Here is a 23,835-nt window from a genome sequence, read left to right on the forward strand (position 1 = left end):
CAATCATCAGAAAATGGAAGACATACAAGACCACTGATAATCTCCCTCGATCTGGGGCTCCACGCAAGATCTCATCCCGTGGGGTCAAAATGATCATGAGAACGGTGAGCAAAGATCCCAGAACCACACGGGGGGACCTGGTGAATGACCTGCAGAGAGCTGGGACCAAAGTAACAAAGGTCACCATCAGTAACACACTACAACGGCAGGGAATCAAATCCCGCAGTGCCAGACGTGTTCCGCTGCTGAAGCCAGTGCATGTCCAGGCCCGTCTGAAGTTTGCCAGAGAGCACATGGATGATACAGCAGAGGATTGGGAGAATGTCATGTGGTCAGATGAAACCAAAGTAGAACTTTTTGGTATAAACTCAACTCGTCGTGTTTGGAGGAAGAAGAATACTGAGTTGCATCCCAAGAACACCATACCTACTGTGAAGCATGGGGGTGGAAACATCATGCTATGGGGCTGTTTTTCTGCCAAGGGGACAGGACGACTGATCCGTGTTAAGGACAGAATGAATGGGGCCATGTATCGTGAGATTTTGAGCCAAAACCTCCTTCCATCAGTGAGAACTTTGAAGATGAAACGAGGCTGGGTCTTCCAACATGACAATGATCCAAAACACACCGCCCGGGCAACAAAGGAGTGGCTCCGTAAGAAGCATTTGAAAGTCCTGGAGTGGCCTAGCCAGTCTCCAGACCTCAACCCCATAGAAAATCTGTGGCGGGAGTTGAAAGTCCGTGTTGCTCGGCGACAGCCCCAAAACATCACTGCTCTCGAGAAGATCTGCATGGAGGAATGGGCCAAAATACCAGCTACTGTGTGTGCAAACCTGGTAAAGACCTATAGTAAACGTTTGACCTCTGTTATTGCCAACAAAGGTTATGTTACAAAGTATTGAGTTGTATTTTTGTTATTGACCAAATACTTATTTTCCACCCTGATTTACGAATAAATTCTTTACAAATCCTACCATGTGGATTCATGGATTTTTTTTCACATTCTGTCTCTCACAGTTGAAGTGTACCTCTGGTGCAAATTACTGACCTCTGTCATCATTTTAGGTGGGGGAACTTGCACAATCGGTGGCTGACTAAATACTTTTTTGCCCCACTGTATGTAACTGAGGTTTTCACTGAAATTGTTTTAATGACTTACTGTCCAGTGTAATCATTTACCGTCATTCCTTACTGTGAAGCACTTTGGTGTACCCCCTGGTTTTAAACGTGCTGTATAAATTGTATTGTATCTACAACCATTTATTTGGTTACAAAAATCTACCACAAATTCCAATTCAGAATTCTTTCAGTGCCATGTCTTCCTTTTATAATGTCTCTTTCTGCTATCAGGACCTAACATGGCAGTGATTGTGGATATCGCAGTCTGTCATTCACCAGTACAACATAGCCTGCCTCTGCAAACCAGCCCAACTAGCACATATTGCACAATAAACTCTGAACATCATGACATTATTATCTTTTAATTTGTTTTCAAAGACATTTCTCAGTTTGAAAGAAACCTTAATATAAAGCATGTGTGGTCAAGTTGAAAAGAATCTAAATTAATTCAGAACAATACATTAAATTTCCAGAGCATCAAATGTCACTTGCTGAGCTTTTGTTACCGTTGACGATCTCTCATCTTCCCACCTGTGTGTCTTTTTTCTGATATATTTTGCCTTTAAGAGTAAAGTTATTACTTTTTTTGGACCTTTAACTAGCACAAAGATGGTCTATGGTCCAAACCACACAGAAAGAAATTGTGTGTGGTGTTTGTTAACCTACTGGAAACATTGCATTTGAAATCACCTGGCATATCAAAGAAAAGTTAGTGAACACCCTCTTGTGGTGCCATGCACACAAATAAATCATGATGACATTTGTTTCTTGCTAAGTTTCTTCTGCCTGGAAGCATCTGGGTGCCTGCAGCTCAGGATGTAGAGCAATAATCAAATATCTAATAATTGGGAGTTTGGTGGTTCAATTCCTAGCTTCTTCAGTCATGCTGACTACATGCTGAAGTATCTTTGGGCAAAGTACTGAGCCTTAAGTTGCTCCTGATGCAGTCAGTGGAGTGTGAATGTTACATAGAGCACTAAGATGCAGACAAATGTGTTTTTAGTTACTTTTAGAATAAAACAAATTTTATTTCCTTTGTTGTTGACTTGATTTAGTTACATATTTTTTATTTGGTCCTTCCTATATGTCCATAGATAAATTATAAGTTTATAATACAAGTTTATAAGTTCATTTCCTTTCCTTTGATTTTTTTGAACATCATAGTCTCAAATAATAATTATATTACTATATTTTACATTAGCTGGTTCATTCGTGAGTAGTTATCACAACAACTTAACCATTTTAACTCATATGTTTCCTTTTAGCTTTATTCCTTAGTATATCTTTCCTATCCATCTCATTCATCATGTCATTAGAGTTGTTTTAAAGCATGCATGAGCTGGCACACACAGACAATATGTAATTTAGATTTGATATCTCTGTGAGTGTAGCGTAGGTTTCGTTCCGGTCCCCTGGGTTGATGCTGTGGTACGTCATATCTTCATTTGTGAACACGGCAGAGCACTTCGCTTAGAGAGCACCTAAGAAAAGAATACATATTTAAGAAGAAATGGCAGAATACATGAAACGCAGATCGGTAATGATAAGGTAAAGCAAAAGATGATGACATGGATCAGTCATTACACAACTGGATTCATTTCATTCCACTGGCTCCTCAACAATTGCAAAAACAGTCCAATTACTGCTCTGATCAAAAGATAGCATTTATGAAAAAAAAATAGTTATGATTAGCTGTACCTAATAAACTGGATCCAGAGTGTGTGTACATTACCAGCAAATCTGAGTATCATAATTACCTGGGTGACAGAGATCCATCAGAAAAGCATAGCAACTAACAGAAAAGGGAAAGTTAAGTTGGTATCACTCTACTGTGTTTATATAGAAAGGTTTGAATAGCTTGATTCTTTATATATATATATTAGTATCAACATATATGCTTAGTCCTGAACCGTCCAACATATTATTGACATAAAATCTGAACAATCTTTGAAATCCTTAATCCCATAAATTAAAAATAGTTTTTTTATATAAATTTGAATCCAAATTTATTGTAAAATACAAATTTAAAAGACTTTTCCCTCTCCAATACACTTTTCTCCTCTACAGGCAGCTCCACAATTCTTTCATAGGGGCAGCCATATGGGGGCCACCAAATAAAGAATTTCCAGTTGTATTATGCTGTTGTCAAATTCAGGTTACTTGAAAAATATGGCAAAAATGAGTGAAAGAAAAGAATTATATAATAATAATGGATTGCATTTATATAGCGCTTTTCAGGACCCCTCAAAGCGCTTTATAATACCACTATTCATTCACTCTCACATTCATACACTGGTGGAGGCAGCTACAGTTGTAGCCACAGCTGCCCTGAGGCAGACTGACAGAGGCGAGGCTGCCATATCGCGCCATCGGCCCCTCTGGCCATCACCAGTAGGCGGTAGGTGAAGTGTCTTGCCCAAGGACACAATGACCGAGACTGTCTGAGCCGGGGCTCAAACCGGCAACCTTCCAATTACAAGACGAACTGCCAACTCTTGAGCAACGATCGCTGTCAACTTAATTTCCTGCTATTAAAGTCGATATCACTGAAAATGGGTAAATATGAAAACCAAATAAGATTTTGAAATCTATAATAATTTGCTTTAAATAACGATTTAATGTTTCAACTCATTGTAGGGTGTTTTTGTCTCTCCTGTGCTCACGTTTATTTAACTTATTACCATCACAGGACAGTTTTGGCAGGAAGGCCAGCAAATTTTGAGGTGGTGGCCGGTGCCACCTTGGTGCACCCTGTTTACAGTTAAAGAAGAAACGTTCATATCTTTAACCGTCAACAGTTTATTGGGAAAAATTATTTCACAACTTTCATCTTTGTGTCTGAGAACTGAAAAATGACTATTCCTATTTTTACCTGATTCACTATAAAGAACTGAACTGAAAGATCACGCCACTTACACCGTTTTAAGTTCTAAGTGGCGATGCTTTAGTCATCTGAGCTTTCAACTCCATCTGGCTGGGGGCGTGTGGCAGTGGTGTAAACTGTAGACATTTCCACCTCCTGTGGAAATGTCTCCTCTCTGATCTCTTCATACAGCTGGTTGTCCTGAAGGAGGAGAAGAAACCACCTGACTGATACAAACTTAGCAATAATGAAAGTCATGTCTCATACTTCCTAAAACTTACATCTATGATGCTGGAGTACACATTTTCTACTGGAGGTCCTGAAAACATAAAGTTCAGAAAATAAACATCTTGCATGAGGAAACTTTGCAATACGTAGAACCTGAGGAAGCAAACTCTGTAAAATATGAGGAACTAAATCTGAAGAACTAAAATAAGTTCAGGTCAGTGACATAAATATCTAAATGACTAGTAACTATTAACTAAATAGTAACTACAAGTAATTACTGCTGTAACCAGTCACTGTTCTTAGTTATAAATGAACATCTGGTGCTTTGGTTACATACAGGGAAGAATACGTGTGTGTGTGTGTGTGTGTGTGTGTGTGCGTGCGTGCGTGCGCGTGCGTGCGTGCGCGTGCGTGCGCGTGCGTGTGTGTGCGTGCTATGGAAGACAAGTTTGACTTCTGTGTACACAATTTAAAAGAAAATTATAGCTTCAGATGAATAGTATATTTTTAAAAAGTGTTTTTTACAGTCTTACACTAAACACTTGGTACATACAAATCTGTCCCACTGAAAGTTATTTTTGCAAATAGTCTCCATAAAGTATATTTCTAGATCTTACTGCAAAAACTAGGTTGGGGATAGTCTCCAAAACAGGATAATGCATCAATAAAGTCCTTTAAAAATATTACAAAATGCTTTAAAATTCATTTTTTGTACGCTCACTTATGGGTTTAGTGGCTCTCTTCTTGCAGAAAATCAGCAAAGCTGCTGATAAGAAGGCGATCAGGACAATCACAAACAGACCCGTGTATAGCAGCAGATCTACAGGAGTTGAACAGAACAGACTTAGTTTATTTAGTTTAAATACAGCATGTGGCCGTGGGCCAGTTCATTTAGCCACAGTGTTATGTGAATTCATGTGCTTGCATGTTCACAGTAAGCAGGTATTTTCCTTATCCATTCAGCACCAACACATACAACAGCTCATTAGGTAGAGAGAAGTGTTCACTTAATATTACTTAAAGCATAGTTGCTCCTACATGTCCACCTTAAGATGAAAACTATAAAGAGAAGTTTTTTTTGGTTTTAGGCATGATTATCTACTGCTGTGCTTCCTCATTTTAATTAAAGTATTCATTAATACCTACAGTTCAAATGAGGCTTTTTGTGTGCTATAACTGCTGTACTCACAATTGTAAAAATAGAAAGATTAGAAGATTAGAAGTACTGCACTTTTTCTACTTGTATGTTATTTCAATTTAATGTATTCTTACTTCTAACACAATTATTCCTTTGTGGGTATGTGACACATTCTAATAAACTCATGCATAATTTAAATAGACCCATCTACATACATGCAAATATAAATGTACCTGAACTTGCAGGTTGGGTGGGAAAGTGTTGGAAAGCTTCAGTGGAGGATGATGTAGCAGTGGAGTTTGAACTCTCTGGTGTCATCTTCATTGTTGGTGTGGAGGCTGATGTGACAAATGTTTATGTTGAAAAAAGTTTCAGAATTAAATTTAGCATTGAAACACTTGAAGCTATCAATAATGAATAATGCAGCTAGTTAACTGACAGGTTCACTGGAGGTTCATTAATATTCTTTTAGTGAAACACGTACAAGAAAGTAATAGTTTGGACTTCACAGCAGAACTGATAAAACTGCATTTTTACAGTTGATACAATATACAAAGGTTATTTGAATAAGGTGTCAGTAAGTATTTGGACAGGTATGAACAAACATTTTCGTGACATTCAGCAGAAACTCACCTTCTTTGACAGAGATCTGAAATTCATAGTTTGAATCAAAAAAATCTACACCCATTCTGCCCAAAGAGCACCTGTACACTCCCGAGTCAGACACTTCCAGCTTTGTGATGCTCGCATACATAATTGTCTTAGTTCCTAGAAAGCTTCCTTCTTTATATTCAATGCTGTATCTGCCTCGTTGAGCTGTGTCCTCTGTTGTTTCAATGAGAATTTTTCCTTGTTCACATTTTTCCTTACAGAAGAGCCTCAAGCTTCCAGACAAAGAAAATGAACAGGCAACTGTGATGTTTCCTCCCTCCCTTTCTGCATGGATGGGAATTTCAGCAGCAGCAAGATCAGCGTTTCCATCCTGAAGTGCTTCTGAAAATGCAAACAATCAGTAATTACGACATGCCCAAAATAATTTAAAACACCTTTATAAATTAAATTGAAGACCAAAAATTATTTAAGCAAATCGAACATTTTCAGTTTCAGTTAAATTCACTACATTTTTATTGATTTTGAATTTGCAAACACAGCTCCATGATTCTTCCTGACATCAACACAAATCATCGGCTGATGAAAACTCAGAACCTTATTTTAAAAAAGCTTGAAAGCTGGACTTTTTGTGTTTCTGATTAAATCTTCTTTTGCTTTCTTTGAATGTGAAATGGAGGTTGTGGATTTGTTGTTTAACATCTGAAGATTTCCGTTAACACGTTCATGTTGTGCTTTTTAAAACTGTCACGGTTCTGGGTCTGTTGGACCCAGTATTTTGAGTTTATTATGTTTTGGTTTATTTTTGCATTATGGATTGTTTTCTGATGTTCTGGTGCTTTGTTTATTATTATCATTATAGATCTGTTTCTGTTATTCTTGGTGAGGGATCAGTTCTTAGGTTTTGGGTTCTCATGTGTGTTGCAGTTTCTGTTCAGTGTCTAGTCTGTCTCTCAGTGTCATGTCTGCATCTGGTTTAGTAATTCTTGTTTCCTGTCTTATTGTGAAAGTCTTTGTCTTATGTTAGTGTGTGCAGCTTAGCTCCCCCGTCTCGTTAGCCCTGATCTCCCCCAGCTGTGTCTCCCTTCTGTTGCCCATTCCCTCATTACTACCCTGTGTATTTAAGCCCTGTGTTTTCCCATGCTCGGTGTCGCGTCGTACCCTCAGATCCTGCCTGTGTGTTCCAGTTAGTGTTTTCATGTTTGGTTTCTGTTTTGTTGGTGCCAGCAATAAAGCTGTGGTTTTCAGTTATATTTCCGTCTCAGAGTCCTGCACTTGGATCCACATCTCCACCTCCCCGCACACAGAGCCCTGACAAAAACAATGGAAACGACTCTCTAAGATTATTTTTTTAATATCCTGCGTATTTGCTAAAGCAGTAAGTCTGACGCAACACCAGTCTGCACTTCTAACTCTTTATAGCAGAAAAGGCAACGAAAAATTGATCTTTTAAAAAAAGAAAAACATTTGGGTGATTCAACAAAGATGAAACTATGATTAGAAGGCCAATGTCTAACGAGAGATCTATTGTGAAACTAAAAATATATCTATAAAAAAATATTTTTGTGCTAAGAACTTATTTTCGCCATACATTTATATTTTTAAGCAGTTAAATTGTGTTGTTGGTGAGCTATGTGTGGAAGTGACCTTTTCCCAACTCTTAACCACGTGTTTAACCACAGAAACCAATAACTTGTAAGCGAGAGGTGACAATAATGAGCAAAACAGAATAAACCATTTAAACTCTTCAGCAAGTTGCAAAATGAATTCGTTAACACCACATAGAAATAAAATAATAATAAAAGTGATAAAAACAAGTTAAATAAGAAAATTTACTCACGAATGAAGATGAAACAGACCAAACTGTGACACAGTTTCATATCGAGACTGTGATGAGTAACTGCTTCCTCTCTTCCTTCTTTAGTTAGAAAAAAGGAACATTCGACTTCCTGTTTTGCAAGAATGATTTAGTCCAATTTTATGAAAAGGTTTCATTAACTACAGACAAAAATTAAATCCTTTGTTTTGAATGTAAAACAAACCAGAACTAGTGTAAGTAAAAGTGCATTTCAGTGCATGCTTCAGCTGTTGCAATGTTTGTTCATTGCCCCTCATTGGTTTTGTTTCAGTCCTGATTTTAGCTGATATTTGTGCAAAATTGTGAGGTTAACCACAAACAGTGATATTGTCTTTTGTAACAAAACCATGATAATTTACTACTCACACAGGGTTTTTACCACTCAGAAATTTGACACCGGAAGAAACCTTAAGTTGAATCTAAAGGTTAACTATGTTGGCACATTAGAAGAAGTGTGTGTAGGTTTGGTGGCAGAGAAAGTCAACGAGGTTACACACAGATGAACAAGGAAGGAGAGGTGGCAGTTTAAACTGTCACATGAGAGATGACCTACAATACTGAGACACAGAGACTAGAATAATTTCAGAGTCTGCCAAGTTGTCCAGGTGAAGTTTAAGATGAGCATGTGCAGTTTCTAATGTATCTAAACTACGAACCATCTTAACAACTTCCCCAAACACTATTCAGCTGAATTACAGTCAAAATCTTGTCTTGTGTGTTCTTTTGCAAGAACATGAGATTGTACGCTGTGCTTAACACTCGCAGGTAAGTACTCATGACTGCATGTGCCTTCTGCAAGGAGATCTTACCTGTCATGAGCAAACCAGTCTTCCATACTTGCCTGTTTTTTTTTTAGCATGCTTTTCTTTTTGTACTTTCACTTTGTCCCGTGTTCCTGCACACTGCACAAAAACATATATTAGTGTCACACATTGTGAATACCCACAGTGGCATTGAAGTCAAGCACTTGTGGTTGCAACATGCCTTAGGTTGTCCCAAGGTTGTGCAGGTGAATCTTACCTGTGATGGCTTCACCAGCTTCCATACTTGCCTCTGAAAATGTAATAAGTGATTTATTCAGCTCTTTTGGTCTCAACTGTGCCAAACATGCTGCGTAGCAGGTTATGTTCCAGATTAGAAATCCACAGATATTAAATCGTCACGAACTGACTGATTGGATCATTGGAAAAAGCATCTCCATTCCTGGAAGATCCCTCAGGCCTCTGTGTGTGGACAGCAGGAGGGTGTAAAGTTTTCCGGTGGGAAAATATGGTTAGGAGTAAGGTGGACATCATAGACATTAAAGTCTAATCAGGGAAATGTGCTGGACAATAGATGCTAGTAGACAATTGGGTCTATTTTCTACCACTTTCCCATGATTATCAGTAAGAAATATATAGTCTTCGAGGAAACTTTATTTTTTCCTGTTGGTTCCAAATATTTTGTTTGTTCTCTAAGCACAAGTACATGACACTAAAACAGAGTACTTGTTTGTACTTGCTAAACTTACATCCAGTTTGCATGTAGACTAATTTTTAATTTTGTTATTTATTCTTTACTTACTCTCAAACTATTAAACACCACCGAGGATTCAGATGAGAGAATAAAGTAGTGCTACATTTATATCTAGTCTACATCTACTAGATCTTCAGAGAGTACTTCAAGTAATCTTGGTAACCTTGCAGTAGCTTGGTTTCAAGCTTCACCGTGATCCCATCTTGCAGGTCAGTTCCTCTCACACTCAAAGCTCCTTCTTCCATCACTCTTGGGGCTTGTTACCCGATTTTGGGTGGGGGTGGTTATATTGTTAATGGACTGATTCATATATGGGTGAATGTGCAACATGCCACATTCACCCATTCACACTCAGTCACACATGCACTTTTTTAAGTGCTCACTAACTGTTCTTCTAAAAAATGTAGCTTGATCTCTGATCCTTTAAAGAAAGTTCAATTCACTTTCATTATTAGCTTCAAGGGTCTCTAGACCCAAATACAATATTGCATCTTATATTTGATTTCAGTTAAATTTTAATGGTGTTTTAAAACTTTGAAGTCCTTAAACTTACTACTATGCAGTTTATTATGTTGCCAGAGTCGCTGAAGACCAGTGTTGGGCAAGTTACTTTGAAAAAGTAATTAATTATAGTTACTAGTTACTTCTTCAAAAAAGTAACTGAGTTAGTAACTGAGTTACAATATTCTAAAAGTAATTAATTACTTGAAAAGTAACTATTGCGTTACTTTAAAAAAATGTTTAAAATGTTTAAGCCTCTGGGGTCCAGGTGCCATTTTTAACTACTTTTGATTTTCCCTCCACATTTCACCTTTAAAAACAGTTTATTTGCCTTGTTTGGTATCATCCTTTTCAGCGCAACGTTGTGTGTCTGAATAAAGAGTTGTGTTTTCATTCTGACATACTGTATTAACACAACTGATCTAAAATCAGACAAAAAAAACATAAAATAAGAGTAGAAAAAGTTATATTTTTTATCGTAACAACCACAAACATGTTTATTGAATCATATTTCATAACTTTAAATGCAAATATAAATTGTCAATTTTAAAATCATATGCACAAGTTTTGCAAACAACAAAGTTATTTGCAGCCATTTACCTTTTACCTTTTTTAAATAACCATTTCAAACTATTTACAGAACAATCAGCTGTTCTGCATTCAATAAGATGCCACACAAATTATTTGTGCCACTCCAAAAACATAATTTCTGTCCACTATAAAGGAGAACATCACAGCCTGATACCTGCAGGTCTGACAGCAGCAGGTGTATCACTCCTTTTTCTACCTGGAGACAGCAGTCGCCTCATTGTTCTGACACACAACACAAAACTATCCACAACACTACACACTAACTACACAAGACAACACATTAACTACACACTCCAAACACGCTAAACGTCACAAATCTCTCACATCTCAAAACTCTCTCTCTCTCTTTTTCTGCTCTCTCTCTCTCTCACTCCTAAAACGTCCGTTTTTTTTTGTTTGTTTTTTTTGCATGAGCAGAGAGTGCTTGCTAGCGCCGTCCTTAGACAGTAAACATGACTAAACTATTCAGGAAAAAAACGCTGCCTATATATTGTTTATCATGACTCTGGTTTTACGTAGCCTATCAACACAATTTAAAAACTGGTATATATCACCTTGTTGCTTTGTCTTTAAGTGGTCATGTGATTGGCTTACCACGACTACTTTATTCTTCCTCAGTCAAACAGCAGCACTCATGCGATTGTTTTGACCCCTTAGCTCCAGGTGTCGTGCTAGAAAGTGATCGTGATTACTAGGGGTGCAACAATACTCGTATCGATATTGAACCATTCGATACAGTGCTTTCGGTTCGGTACGCATATGTATTGACAATACAAAATTTTTAATTTATTTTATCAACTTTTCTTCTGACGATGCTGTCTGTGTTGAGCGCTCAGTGGATCTGCGTTCGACTACTCCGCCTAGGCTGCACTGTCGAGTGCAGATCCACTGAGCGCAGCGCAAGCTAGCAAGACAGAAGCTAAGCTCGTTGCAACATGGCAACTGCCTCAACGCTACCCGAAATTGAACCTCCCCCACCCTCATTCAGATCTGGCGTTTGGAACTATCTTGGTTTTCATGTGAAGCATGACCCTGATGGTAAGCGCGTCATGGACAAAAGTAAAACAGTATGTCGGATGTGCCACGCAATGCTCAATTGGTGGGAACTAGTGCGTTAGCGCAGTTAGCTCGTTAACGTGTTGACGCCCCACGCACGGAGTGATCCGAAGTAACTTGTTAACGGAGATTTTCCGTGTCATTTTAACGAGATTAACGCTGACAGCACTAGTGGGAACACAACGAATATGACTGCACATTTACGCCGACATCATCCTAGTGCAAAGACAAGTGGAAGCAGACAAAAACAACAAGCAGCATGCTACAAACTTTACCCGAGTCATTTAGACAGCCGTTAGCACATGATTCTCCTTATGGGGACCTGATATGTTTAATATGCTGCTGAGAATATAGCCCAGAAGAAGCGTATAGTATAGCTTTTATTTTGGAAAGAGCCATTTCTCTGTAATAAACTCTCTTTTCCAAAGATGAGTGATTTCTTGATCAGAAAGATTTATTTATTTATTTTTATTATTTTGTTGTTTCAGCAACATTTAATTTAAAAACTGTACTTTTGAATTAAAATATATATTTATAATTTTAATAGATGACAAAATTAAAAGGCATGAACATTTTTTTGTATCGAAAAGATATTGAACTGTGACACCAAAGTATCGAACCATCACTGCTGAAGACAAACAAATTGCTGTTCATCAATACTTTGAAACATAAGAGTTCAGTTTGAAAGCATACAACACAATATTTGTGAGTACTGTTGCTTTTAGGTTAACTGAGGATTTTGTACATTACAAGAAAAAAACAAAAGAAACTCACTGGCACATTCAAATCTTTATATATTTTTTTTCCATTAAAGGAAAGAAAAAGGATGAGTTTGAAGTCACAATCCATAGTATGAGTTTTTGTTTCTCTGGTTGCAAAATGAACCTTTATGGTATAAAATCCATATTCAGATGTGGACAGTATCATTTGTGTTGTTGTATATGTGTGAGTGAAGAGTAGATTTGATCCAGGTCCCTGCTGGCTGGATCAAGGCTCTGATAGATCGGATCGTCTGGCATCGGGACTGGAGAACAATTCTCATAAAGTGTAACCTAGGGGAAAATATACAGATTTGATAAAACTGTGACACATTCAAACAGAAACTGATGACATGCCTTAGCTTTAAGTAATTGAGGAAAATTGCAGAATTCACCACCATCCTCCCAGACATTTTCACCAGCACGATGCATCCGGACCTCACCACCATCATCTGCATGTTGGTAAAATACTTAGCTAACTAGACATAGAGAGCTAGACTCCATCCCCAATTTTTTCCATGTCACTCTGCACCACTGCTCCTCGAAACCGAGCCCACTGCCTTACTTCCTGTAGAAACCAAACAGCGAGCCCATAAATGCACGGCACAACAAAGACAAGCCACCTCGACAGGACAAGACTCAGCTGTACATCTGCATCTAAAGACAAACGGTCAGATTTTCAAGGATGCCAGTGTTCACATTTTGGTCCAAGAAGACAAATGGTTTGAAAGAGCAGTGAAAGAGACCATTTATGTCCATCATCACTGATCACAGATGAACCATTATTAAACAGAGGGGGTGGCTTACAACATCAATTGTCAATCTTGCCCTTCCCAGGCATCTCAACCTCTACTCACATCTCGCATCACCTCAATAAATCCCATGATAAGCTGAGGCAACATCACACAGTGGTTTCACCCCAAACCTCTGGTGATATTGACCCATGCTATTTTTCACACAGGCAAAAAACACCCTACATGGCGACATCCGATCTGCTGCAAAGATCATTGGCTTCTCACTACCCACAAAGGATGACATTACCACATCCCACTCCCTCAGTAGAGCCAGGAACATCATAAAGAATCCCTTACACCCTAGCCATAATCAGTCCTAGCTGCTGGCATCAGGCAGGCACAACAGGACTGCTAAAAAATCCGCATCCAGACTCAGAGATACTTTATTCTCAGTTCTAAAATCATAAACTCTTGTATGCAGTAACAGTCACTGAGTCACAGAGACAATACAATCAATCTTGATTTAAAAAGAAATGTGATTTGTGATTCCTTTCATCGATAACATATTGCCGCTGTTGTGGTTTGCAAAGAAGACCCAGATTTGTCTGTAACAAGTAGTGAAACCTGAAATATGTGTGATGCACACTGGAAACTGAGATCTTCACATTCAAAGCACAAGTTTCACCTTACAGCTACTCCCAGCATGTTTCAAAAGGCACATCAGCAAACAAACAAAAAGAAAAATGAAATTGTACTAAAAGATTCATAATTGTCAACACAACACAAAGCTATTTTATACACCATTAATTAAAAGAAAATCTGATTACTGCAACTTTAATTAAAGGTGAAGTAGGGATTTGATACAAAATCAGAAATAAAGCTCTTCTAAAAACAAAAGAAGAAGAAGAAGAAATGAAGATGGCTCGCCTCAGTCTGGTTGTGGTCGGGGTTTCTCCGTCTGTTCTGACCTATAGAAAAAACATCAGTTAAATATAACTTCACAGTCATGAGGACAGTAGAAAGAGCATCACTTCCTTTGAGGTGACAGTGCTGACCACTGCACTACTGGGCCACCTGACTATTTGAATGAGTTACAGTATCTCACAAAAGTGAGTACAGCCCATACATTTTTGTAAATATTTTGTTATATCTTTTCATGGGACAACACTGAAGATATGACACTTTGATACAATGTAAAGTAGTCAGTGTACAGCTTGTATAACAGTGTCAATTTGATGTTACCTCAAAATAACTCAACATATGGCCATTATTGCTTAAAACCCTAAGGGAAAATGTCCAAATTGTGCCCAAATAGCCCTTTTCCTTCCCTAATGTCATGTGACTCATTAGCGTTACAAGGTCTCAGGTTTAAATGGGGAACAGGTGTGTTGAATTTGGTGTTATTGCTCTCACACATTCTGATATCATCATGGCAAAGTATTCTCTAAGGATCTGAAAAAGAGAATTGCTACTCTACATAAAGATGGCCTAGGCCAGCGGTCCCTGACCTTTTTTGATAAATACAACAAAATAAAATTATACGACCAAGACAATAACTGTGGTACTTTGTAAATATATATAAAAACATAAATTCACTGTGTAATTGTGTAACTTTATTAGCAGCGTCCTCCTGAAATGCGCCAACAACATAGTTATAGTTATAGTTTATTTATTTATATAGCACATTTAATTACAACAGGAGCGTTGACCAAAGTGCTGTACAAGAATACAACGTACCTAATAAAATAACTTAGAGTATTGATGGCAAAACACCTAATATGAATTAACAAATAACTCTCATGCTGTATTAAAGGCCAGTAAATAAAAATGTGTTTTAAGATAAGATTTAAAAAGATTGACAGTACAAACCTCGCCATGGTCGAATATGGTCTGATGAGACAAAGATAAACCTATTTGGTTCAGATGGTGTATAGGATGTGTGGTGGTAACCAGGTGAGGAGTATAAAGCCAGATGTGTCTTGCCTCCAGTCAAGCATGGTGGTGGGATGTCATTGCTGCATGAGTGCTGCTGACACTGGGGAGCTACAGTTATCTGAGGGAACCATGAATGCCAGTATTTACTCTGACATACTGAAGCACAGCATGATCCCCTCCCTTCAGAAACTGGGCCACAGGACAGTATTCCAACATGATAACGACCCCAAACACACCTTCAAAAAGACCAGTGCTTTGCTTAATAAACCGAGGGTAAAGGTACTTGACTGGCCAAGCATGTCTCCAGACTATTGAGCACCTGTGGGGCATCCTCAAATGGAAGGTGGTGGAGCGCAAGGTCTCTAACATCCACCTGCCCCATGATGTCATCATAGAGGAGTGGAAGAGCTCTAGTGAACTCCACACCCAACAGAGTTAAGACAGTGTTGGCAAATAGTGGTGGCCACACAAAATATTGAAACTTTGGGAACAGTTTGGACATTTTCCCTTGGGGCTGAACTCACTTTTGTTGCCAGCAGTTTAGAAATTAATGGCTGTATGTTGAGGTATTTTAAGGTGACATCAAATTTACACTGTTACACAAGCTCTACACTGACTATTTAACATTGTATCAAAGTGTCATGTCTTCAATGTTGTCCCATGAAAAGGTATAATAAAATATTTACAAAAATGTATGGGGTGTACTCACTTTTGTGAGATACTGTATTCTTAATCACACAGATAAGGTTTGAAGGTAACTTACGATCAGAGATGTCTGTCTTCTTTTTACAAACGAGAAACAGAAATACGGGCAACACCAAAACCCACAACGCCTCCTTTTTAAACGCAGGCAAATCTAATGGAAGACAATGAGAAAGCGAGACAGAACTTTAAAAGGCCAGAATAACGTTATAGGAAGGAAAGAGACCCTTGAAGCTCAGACTACCTTGTAGAATAATGAAGGTGAATTAAACTTTCTTTAACAGATCAGAGAAATCAAGCTACATTATTTTAGACAAAACTCACCTGTGACGACAATATGAAAATTACAGCACGACTCCAGATTCCCCGATTTGTTCAAAGTGCAGTTGTACATGCCTGAGTCTGAGTTTTTAAGCTGTGTGATGCTCAGATAAAGAAAATCTTCGTTGTGAATGCTGTATCTCTCCCTTTGAGCCGAGTCGTTAGTTGTTTGAAAGAGAATAATTGTGTCACCATTTTTCTTGCAGAACAGTTTCTTTTGTCCAGGAGAAGAACATTTGCACATGATTGTGATGGACCCTCCTTCTGTTGCCATATGATTGGGAAAACCAGTGTTTCCATCCTGCAGCGCTGTTGAAAAATCATTAGTTAAGATTTTCCTACAGGTTAAAGCAGCGCAAAGCTAATTCCTTCTTCATATTTACAGGTTTACAATTTGATTTGATTATTCAGATTCAGAAATTTATACAACATTATCTTCTTCTAATAAATGTATAAGACTTGTAAAAAAAAAATACCAGCTAAAAACTCTGTGAAGGTTCTCAGTCATCTAGGTCATCGTAGTCTAAGGAGCTTGGAAAGAAAAGTGTCTGGACTTATTTAGGTTGCTTGCAGACGTTTCATCTCTCATCCGAGAAGCTTTTTCAGTTCTAGGATTAAATGGTGGAGGGTCCCAGATTTAAGCCCTATGGGAGTGTCCCCCCAACAGGGATAATGGACCCCCTTATGATCCTCTAATTAGTCACACAAGCCAAGGTGTGAAAAGAGGTGTAGGTCACAATAAGCCAAGGTTTCAGGTGAACTCATTGTGAAACCTAGCCGTACCCTATCATGTGAGTGGGCGTTAGGTGTCTGGGAAGGGATCTCAAAACTGGATTATAGATGGCAGACAGTTGGTGTTGTAAACCACCGCCTATGTTCAAAGACGGTCGTTCACAGTGGAAATAGATGGAGTCACCACTCCCACCACCCTCTGGAACACAAACTTGGAGTAATCAAGAAATGTTCCCTCTGAGCCTGGTGGGAAAAAGAAGGAACGCACACATGTGAAAGAGGCTCTTAAAACATGTGGTTATCCTATCCTATCCTTCATCAAGTCAACAAAGAGACTGAAAAAAAAGATCAGACAACTGGGGAGGGGAGGATCAGAAAGAGAAACGCAATATTATTATCCTGTATGTAGCAGGTTTATCAGAAAAACTCAGAGTCTACAAACACTACATCCCAGTGTACTTCAGACCCAGCAACAGACTCAGACAAAAACTGGTTCATCCCAAGAACAGAACTCCTAAACACAAACTTAACAACGTAGTATTTGCTGTACAGTGTAGCCAGTATTGGAGAGTAACGGAATACATATGAGTAACTGTATTCCGTTACAGTTACCGTTCAAAAAGGTGGTATTCAGAATACAGATACTTTGTAGAAATAAATGGATTACACAGTGGTCTTTTCCTGTTTCATATGTTAGGCTATGCTCTCTCTATTTCTGGTAATTCCACAGCAGTGGGAACCCCCCCCCCCAAAAAAAAAAAAAAAACACGCATTAAGAGGCTCTAATGCCGTGTCTCAATCTCGCGGCCCATGTCACCCCTAGTTGCGGCCCGCATGATGAAGTGAAGAAATATTTTTAAATATTATTATTCAAAAACTTATTTAACATGAAGGCAGTAGGCAGAGTGTTTGTACAGGCATAGCCCTAAAGCATGTAGCTTCTTGGGCAGCATAGCCCATGCTGCACGGAGAATGGAGGGAAGGAGAAGGTCACTCCTTCAAGGACACCTATGTTCACATTTTGGACAGAGAAGACAGATGGTTTGAAAGATGTCATCTATGAACGACCATCTTTGAACAGAGGCGGTGGTTTACAACACCAACTGTCTTCCATCTATAATCCAGTTTTGAGATCCTTTCCAAGACGCCTTAATGCCCACTCACATCCTGGGCGTTTGACCTCAGGAAATCACATGATAGGGTATGGTTAGTTCTCACAGCGAATTCACCCGAAACCTTGGCTGATTGTGATCTACACCCGTTTTCACTAGGTGGTCTATTTTCCCTCTTGGGGGGACACTCACATAGGTTTTAAATCTGGGACTCTCCACCATTTGACCTTAGAACTGAAGAAGCTTCTCGGATGAGAGGTGAAACATCTTAAAGCAACTTAAAGAAGTCCAGACGCTTTTTTTTCCAAGCTGTGCTAATAAAATAAAATAGCATGTTTTAGACCAGTGGTCCCCAACCCCCAGGCCAAGGACCGGTACCGGTCTGTGAGTCGTTTGGCACCAGCTGGGGTGTGAAATTTATGGCTTTTGGGGGTTTTAACTCGGTTTCTCTGGCTCTTTTCCTGTATTGTAGTTGTGTGTCTGATTTTGAAAGAAATATACATGTTACCATTACAACCAGAAAGCATTAAGGGGCACAGAGAAGAGGATTTTACTCTCAATGTTGTCAGTATTTTAAAGGCAGGTCAGTGAAAATATTGTCTGACATTAAAACGGTCTGTGGGCAAAAAAGGTTTGGGGACCGCTGTTTTAGAACATAAGGAAGCCTCTAAATTTAGTGAACTTGTCATTTGCACGGGGGTTTTCCTAGCTGCAGTCTAATAAAAGCAAAATCCACCCACTCTTGTTTTGGTTGAGTGAGCTTCCTGCTTTATCTGTTTTAGTATCTCAGCTAGAGCTAGGCTAAAGCAACATGAGTAAAACCTAAAAATGTGTTAAATCTTTAAAAATATATATTTTTTACGGCTTGGACAGTCTCAATTGTTGTGTCCTTGGGCAAGACACTTCACCCGTTGCCTACTGGTGATGGTCAGAGGGCCCGGTGGCGCCAGTGTTCTGCAGCCTCGCCTCTGTCAGTGCGCCCCAGGGTGGCTGTGGCTACAATGTAGCTCGCCATCACCAGTGTGTGAATGTGTGTGAGTGAATGGGTGGATGACTGGATGTGTAAAGCGCTTTGGGGTCCTTAGGGACTAGTAAAGTGCTATACAAATACAGGCCATTTACCATAGTTAGAAATATACTGTAGTATAATATATAATAAGCTCAAGTTATTTGTGTCCAGTTATTTACAAATCAATACCCATCATCGATTATCCTAGTGCTACACAAAGTAAACAGCTGTCATGTGAATATATCAGATTTTTACAGCACTACAAACTCCTTAAAGTACATTTAAAAAGACCAAAGGAAACAAAATGAATATATATACAAAATATATTATATCATGATTCAGCCCAGAAAGTGAGCTCCCTTGGTTTGCTCTCACGGTGCTTCGTGCGTGTCTGTTCTTATCCTGAGTATAAATTGCTATCGAACTGTGCTTTAAAAAGTGCTAGACACTTATTATATAAGTTATTATTATTATTGCTGTTACTGTTATTATTAGTAATATTGTTATTATTATATTATTATTATATTATTGTTATTATAATTGTTGCCTAAATTAAAATTGATAATTGATAATGTGCACAAACTTACTGGTCAACTCTAAATATGTCAGTATGTAAATAAAGAATAACATATTACAAAGATGTACTCACAGATGAAGACGAGGAAGATCAAAGTCTGGTATACAGTCATGTTGAGAATCTGGTTTCATCTGACGTCTCGTTTTTCGCTTGCGAACCAGGAACTTCTTACTTCGATTAGTAATGAAACTGTATTTTTCTTTGAAAGACAGCTTTTGTTTGATTTCTCAGCAAACCAGACTTCACATAATAATGAGCTATAACATGCTGAGAGAGCAAAAGATCATTCACCAAAATAACTCTGTAGAATTCATATGATAAGAAAAAGTCCAGTTTAATCCCTTAAGAAATGTCTTCATGTATTTCAGGAGCTGATGCATTGGTCAATTCTTAATCACCTCTGCAGAAAACAGAAGGCTCAACTTGTAGATTCATGAGAAGGCTACTTTAATGATTTGAGTCATTGTTATAGAAATAACTCCACAGGAAAAACATCATAGTGGTGTCATTTAATGTTTGAGACAATTTTAACTTTTCTAAGAACCATTTTCTTAAATTCCCTTAAATACTGTCACTTCCTTTTTTCAAACCTCTGTATGCAATTGTTCTTATATCTTATAAAGCGCAGATTAATTTTAAATACCTTCAAACCTAGGGGAAGTGAAAAAAGTTCCTAGTAAGGCAAGAGTAAATAAACATGTTGTTGGTGAGTCATATTGTAAAAACAAACAAACCAAAAGTCACTTCTGAGGTTCTTTATTGTTAGTAAAAGGAAAGTTAATCACAAAATCACCACTGAAAATGATCTATAATAACATTAGCCTAAACCACATATAACAAGTTAAACGTTCTAAGTCAAAACAATTGCATTATAATGAACTTTAATGAGTTTCTTAGATCAGTGATTCCCAAAACGTAGGCCATGTCTCACAGGAGTATCATGAATGTAATGCTCGTGAAAGCGAAAGGTCCTTTAAGGAAGTGTTTGCTAAAAGGGGTCGTTTGATGGTTGGGGTTTTCTCTGTACCACCTTAAAATATAAAGAGTTTCCGGGTGACTGCTGTTGTGATTTGGGGCTTTATAAATGAATTTCAATTGAATTTATTAACAATAAATATACACTAATAATCACGTGATTATGTCCACATTGCTAGGCTGGGCCCCATTTTACCTTAACTGTAATAATTTCAGTCCATATTGACGTGATAGCATCACACATTGCTGCAGATTTGTTGGCTTAACATCAACAATGCGACTCTGATTCCAAAACAAAAGTTGCTTTACTTCCTAATTAAGCTTCAAATTCAAAGTTGCATTTTCTTTGCACCGCTCCATCAAAGCTTGCTTTGTAAAAACACATGCTACCAATGATGCCTGAAGCAGTAACTGCTTCGGCCCTCTGTTTGAATCGCATGACTGGTCCAAATTAATGGAACTGCTAAGCAACGCAAAATGCTTCGTAACAGCTCATCAGTGCTGGAGAAAGAAAAACTGCAGAAAAGATGTTGTTTCTCAATTACAGTCTTTGAATTCCCATACCATGTACATAACTACACCCTGTCCTAGTTATACAAGCACAGCTTACCATCACATCGCATCCCCTGTTTCTCCAAGCACATCGTCTTCCAGCTACTAAGTTACATAAGTTTACAGAATCAATTGGCTAGTCAATCCATCTTTACAAAATTGTATTTACATCATTCACACAAACCTTAGTTACACTCAGCACATGATTACTGAGATGTTGTTTTGGTGTCTCCTGTTTCGCCACTGTCACTTAAACAAAGCTTTGAATGAATGAACCCACTTTCAAAACAACTTATGAAGTGGTTCAATACTGATTGATTGCTTTATTTGCACGTCACTACTAGCAAATAAGAAAGAAGCAAAACAACCTCACAACTTCTCATCTAGTTTTGTCATGCATCATGGGGCTGAAGAATGACAACAGTTTTGGGTAGGAACAGACTGACAGGGGCTCAGAAAACAGAACAGCAGGAGAGGCAGACAATATACAGTGGCTTGCAAAAGTATTCGGCCCCCTTGAATCCCACATTTTGTCACATTACAGCCACAAACATGAATCAATTTTATTGGAATTCCACGTGAAAGACCAACACAAAGTGGTGCACACGTGAGAAGTGGAACGAAAATCATACATGATTCCAAACATTTTTTACAAATAAATAACTGCAAAGTGGGGTGTGCGTAATTATTCAGCCCCCTTTGGTCTGAGTGCAGTCAGTTGCCCATAGACGTTGCCTGATGAGTGCTAATGACTAAATAGAGTGCACCTGTGTGTAATCTAATGTCAGTACAAATACAGCTGCTCTGTGACGGCCTCAGAGGTTGTCTAAGAGAATATTGGGAGCAACAACACCATGAAGTCCAAAGAACACACCAGACAGGTCAGGGATAAAGTTATTGAGAAATTTAAAGCAGGCTTAGGCTACAAAAAGATTTCCCAAGCCTTGAACATCCCACGGAGCACTGTTCAAGCCATCATTCAGAAATGGAAGGAGTATGGCACAACTGTAAACCTACCAAGACAAGGCCGTCCACCTAAACTCACAGGCCGAACAAGGAGAGCGCTGATCAGAAATGCAGCCAAGAGGCCCATGGTGACTCTGGACGAGCTGCAGAGATCTACAGCTCAGGTGGGGGAATCTGTCCATAGGACAACTATTAGTCGTGCACTGCACAAAGTTGGCCTTTATGGAAGAGTGGCAAGAAGAAAGCCATTGTTAACAGAAAACCATAAGAAGTCCCGTTTGCAGTTTGCCACAAGCCATGTGGGGGACACAGCAAACATGTGGAAGAAGCTGCTCTGGTCAGATGAGACCAAAATGGAACTTTTTGGCCAAAATGCAAAACGCTATGTGTGCGGAAAACTAACACTGCACATCACTCTGAACACACCATCCCCACTGTCAAATATGGTGGTGGCAGCATCATGCTCTGGGGGTGCTTCTCTTCAGCAGGGACAGGGAAGCTGGTCAGAGTTGATGGGAAGATGGATGGAGCCAAATACAGGGCAATCTTGGAAGAAAACCTCTTGGAGTCTGCAAAAGACTTGAGGCTGGGGCGGCGGTTCACCTTCCAGCAGGACGGTGAACCTCACGTGTACGCCACTTTGTGTTGGTCTTTCACGTGGAATTCCAATAAAATTGATTCATGTTTGTGGCTGTAATGTGACAAAATGTGGAAAAGTTCAAGGGGGCCGAATACTTTTGCAAGCCACTGTATGCACAGGAGCAGATTAGGGCAGAGTGTACACACCCGAGAGCACAGCTGAACAGCATCAGACTCACTAGACAGGGGAAGAAAAACTGAACCTAACACAGGAACCAGAAATAAACAGACATGGAGACATGACTTACTGGGGGCACAAAAGGACGGAACACAGAGAGATGATAAAGGGATAAACACAGGGACCAGGAGATAGAGTGACCAGACAGACACAGGGGTATGACCGGGGAGACAGAAGGAATAACCAAACACAGAGACAAGACTGATTTCCACAGGGTCGCTGATGACAAGACAAGAGACGAGATTGGGACAGACAGGGAACTAACATAATTAAACAAGAACCAAGAACTAGAAATATCTCTAGAAGTAGAAGAAGTATCTCATAATATTTGCAAAGAAATAAATCATAACAACAGAACAGGCTCAGTGATCCATCACCGTTGGCTTGTGTGTCAACATTAAACAACTTATTAAAAGTCAGGGTCCATCTGCAGATAGGCTCATGTGTGTTATTGTGCCTCCATGAGTGTGGAAAAGGTTCAGTCCTTGTCCTTCAGGTTGCACCAAGAGTAAGGTAAGTTCAGCCTTCACATTTGGAGGTTGGAGAAGTGTCATCATAAAGAACCATCTGAGGGGGGAAATAGACAGCAGATTTAGCAGAAGCTGTCAACAGACAGCAGATTTTCACTTCAAGTTGTTTTGTACATATTTTTTTATCTATCTATATATAGTTTTATATTGTGTATATATATATATTGATTCCTTTTTCTGTGAAAGCTTTCAAAGTTTATGTAGGTTGTGTGGGTATTGTTGAGAGTCCATATCATAGCTGGTATGCTCTTTGCAGGGCCGATATTTAAACTGCCACAGATTTAAGTAGAAATATTCGATTTACAAAACCAGTGGTTCTTCATCATTGTCATTTTTATGTTTTTTTTTATTTAGTTTGCCTTTCTATTTGAAATTCAATTTAGTTTTAATTTCCAGTTTGAGTCAGTTCAAGTGTGAATAAAAATGTGTTTTAGTTATACGTAACTGTGGTTGCCAGTGACAACACTGTATACAGATATTCTAAAACATTATATTATGAAACAACTTCAGAAGAGCAATCAGCTTTTTAACAGGTTAATTCTTTTATTCAACAGAAAATCACTGACTGTGTCTGTCTGTGCATTGTACTGGGGGTTTCACTGAGCTTTGCTCTTATTTGTACTCAAAAGGCTTAACA

At 38.7% G+C, this 23,835-nt stretch overlaps 1 protein-coding gene across 3 annotated transcripts; it reads right to left on the bottom strand.

Moving 5' to 3' along the window:
* Positions 1–1,044: 1,044 nt before the first annotated feature.
* LOC102300466 lies at positions 1,045–7,854 on the bottom strand. 3 transcript variants are annotated; one of them, XR_006054237.1, is made up of 8 exons: positions 7,798–7,854; positions 5,982–6,341; positions 5,582–5,686; positions 4,932–5,030; positions 4,264–4,301; positions 4,036–4,183; positions 2,877–2,911; positions 1,046–2,600 (listed from the first exon to the last, which is right to left on the bottom strand). XR_006054237.1 is itself a non-coding variant. In XM_005918721.2 (7 exons), the coding sequence occupies exons 1-6, from the start codon at positions 7,835–7,837 to the stop codon at positions 4,064–4,066; spliced, it is 762 nt and encodes a 253-aa protein (XP_005918783.1). In that variant the 5' UTR covers positions 7,838–7,854; the 3' UTR covers positions 1,048–2,600; positions 4,036–4,063. The 3 variants fall into 3 exon arrangements, 2 of the variants coding, with proteins under 2 accessions (XP_042075217.1, XP_005918783.1); XM_005918721.2 differs by lacking the exon at positions 2,877–2,911 and having other exon boundaries at positions 1,048–2,600; XM_042219283.1 differs by lacking the exons at positions 2,877–2,911; positions 4,036–4,183 and having other exon boundaries at positions 1,045–2,600.
* Between the last annotated feature and the right edge of the window lie 15,981 nt (positions 7,855–23,835).

Source organism: Haplochromis burtoni, unplaced genomic scaffold, assembly GCF_018398535.1.
Source record: "Haplochromis burtoni strain Fernald_Lab_line unplaced genomic scaffold, NCSU_Asbu1 Contig_31, whole genome shotgun sequence".
NCBI lineage: Eukaryota > Metazoa > Chordata > Actinopteri > Cichliformes > Cichlidae > Haplochromis > Haplochromis burtoni.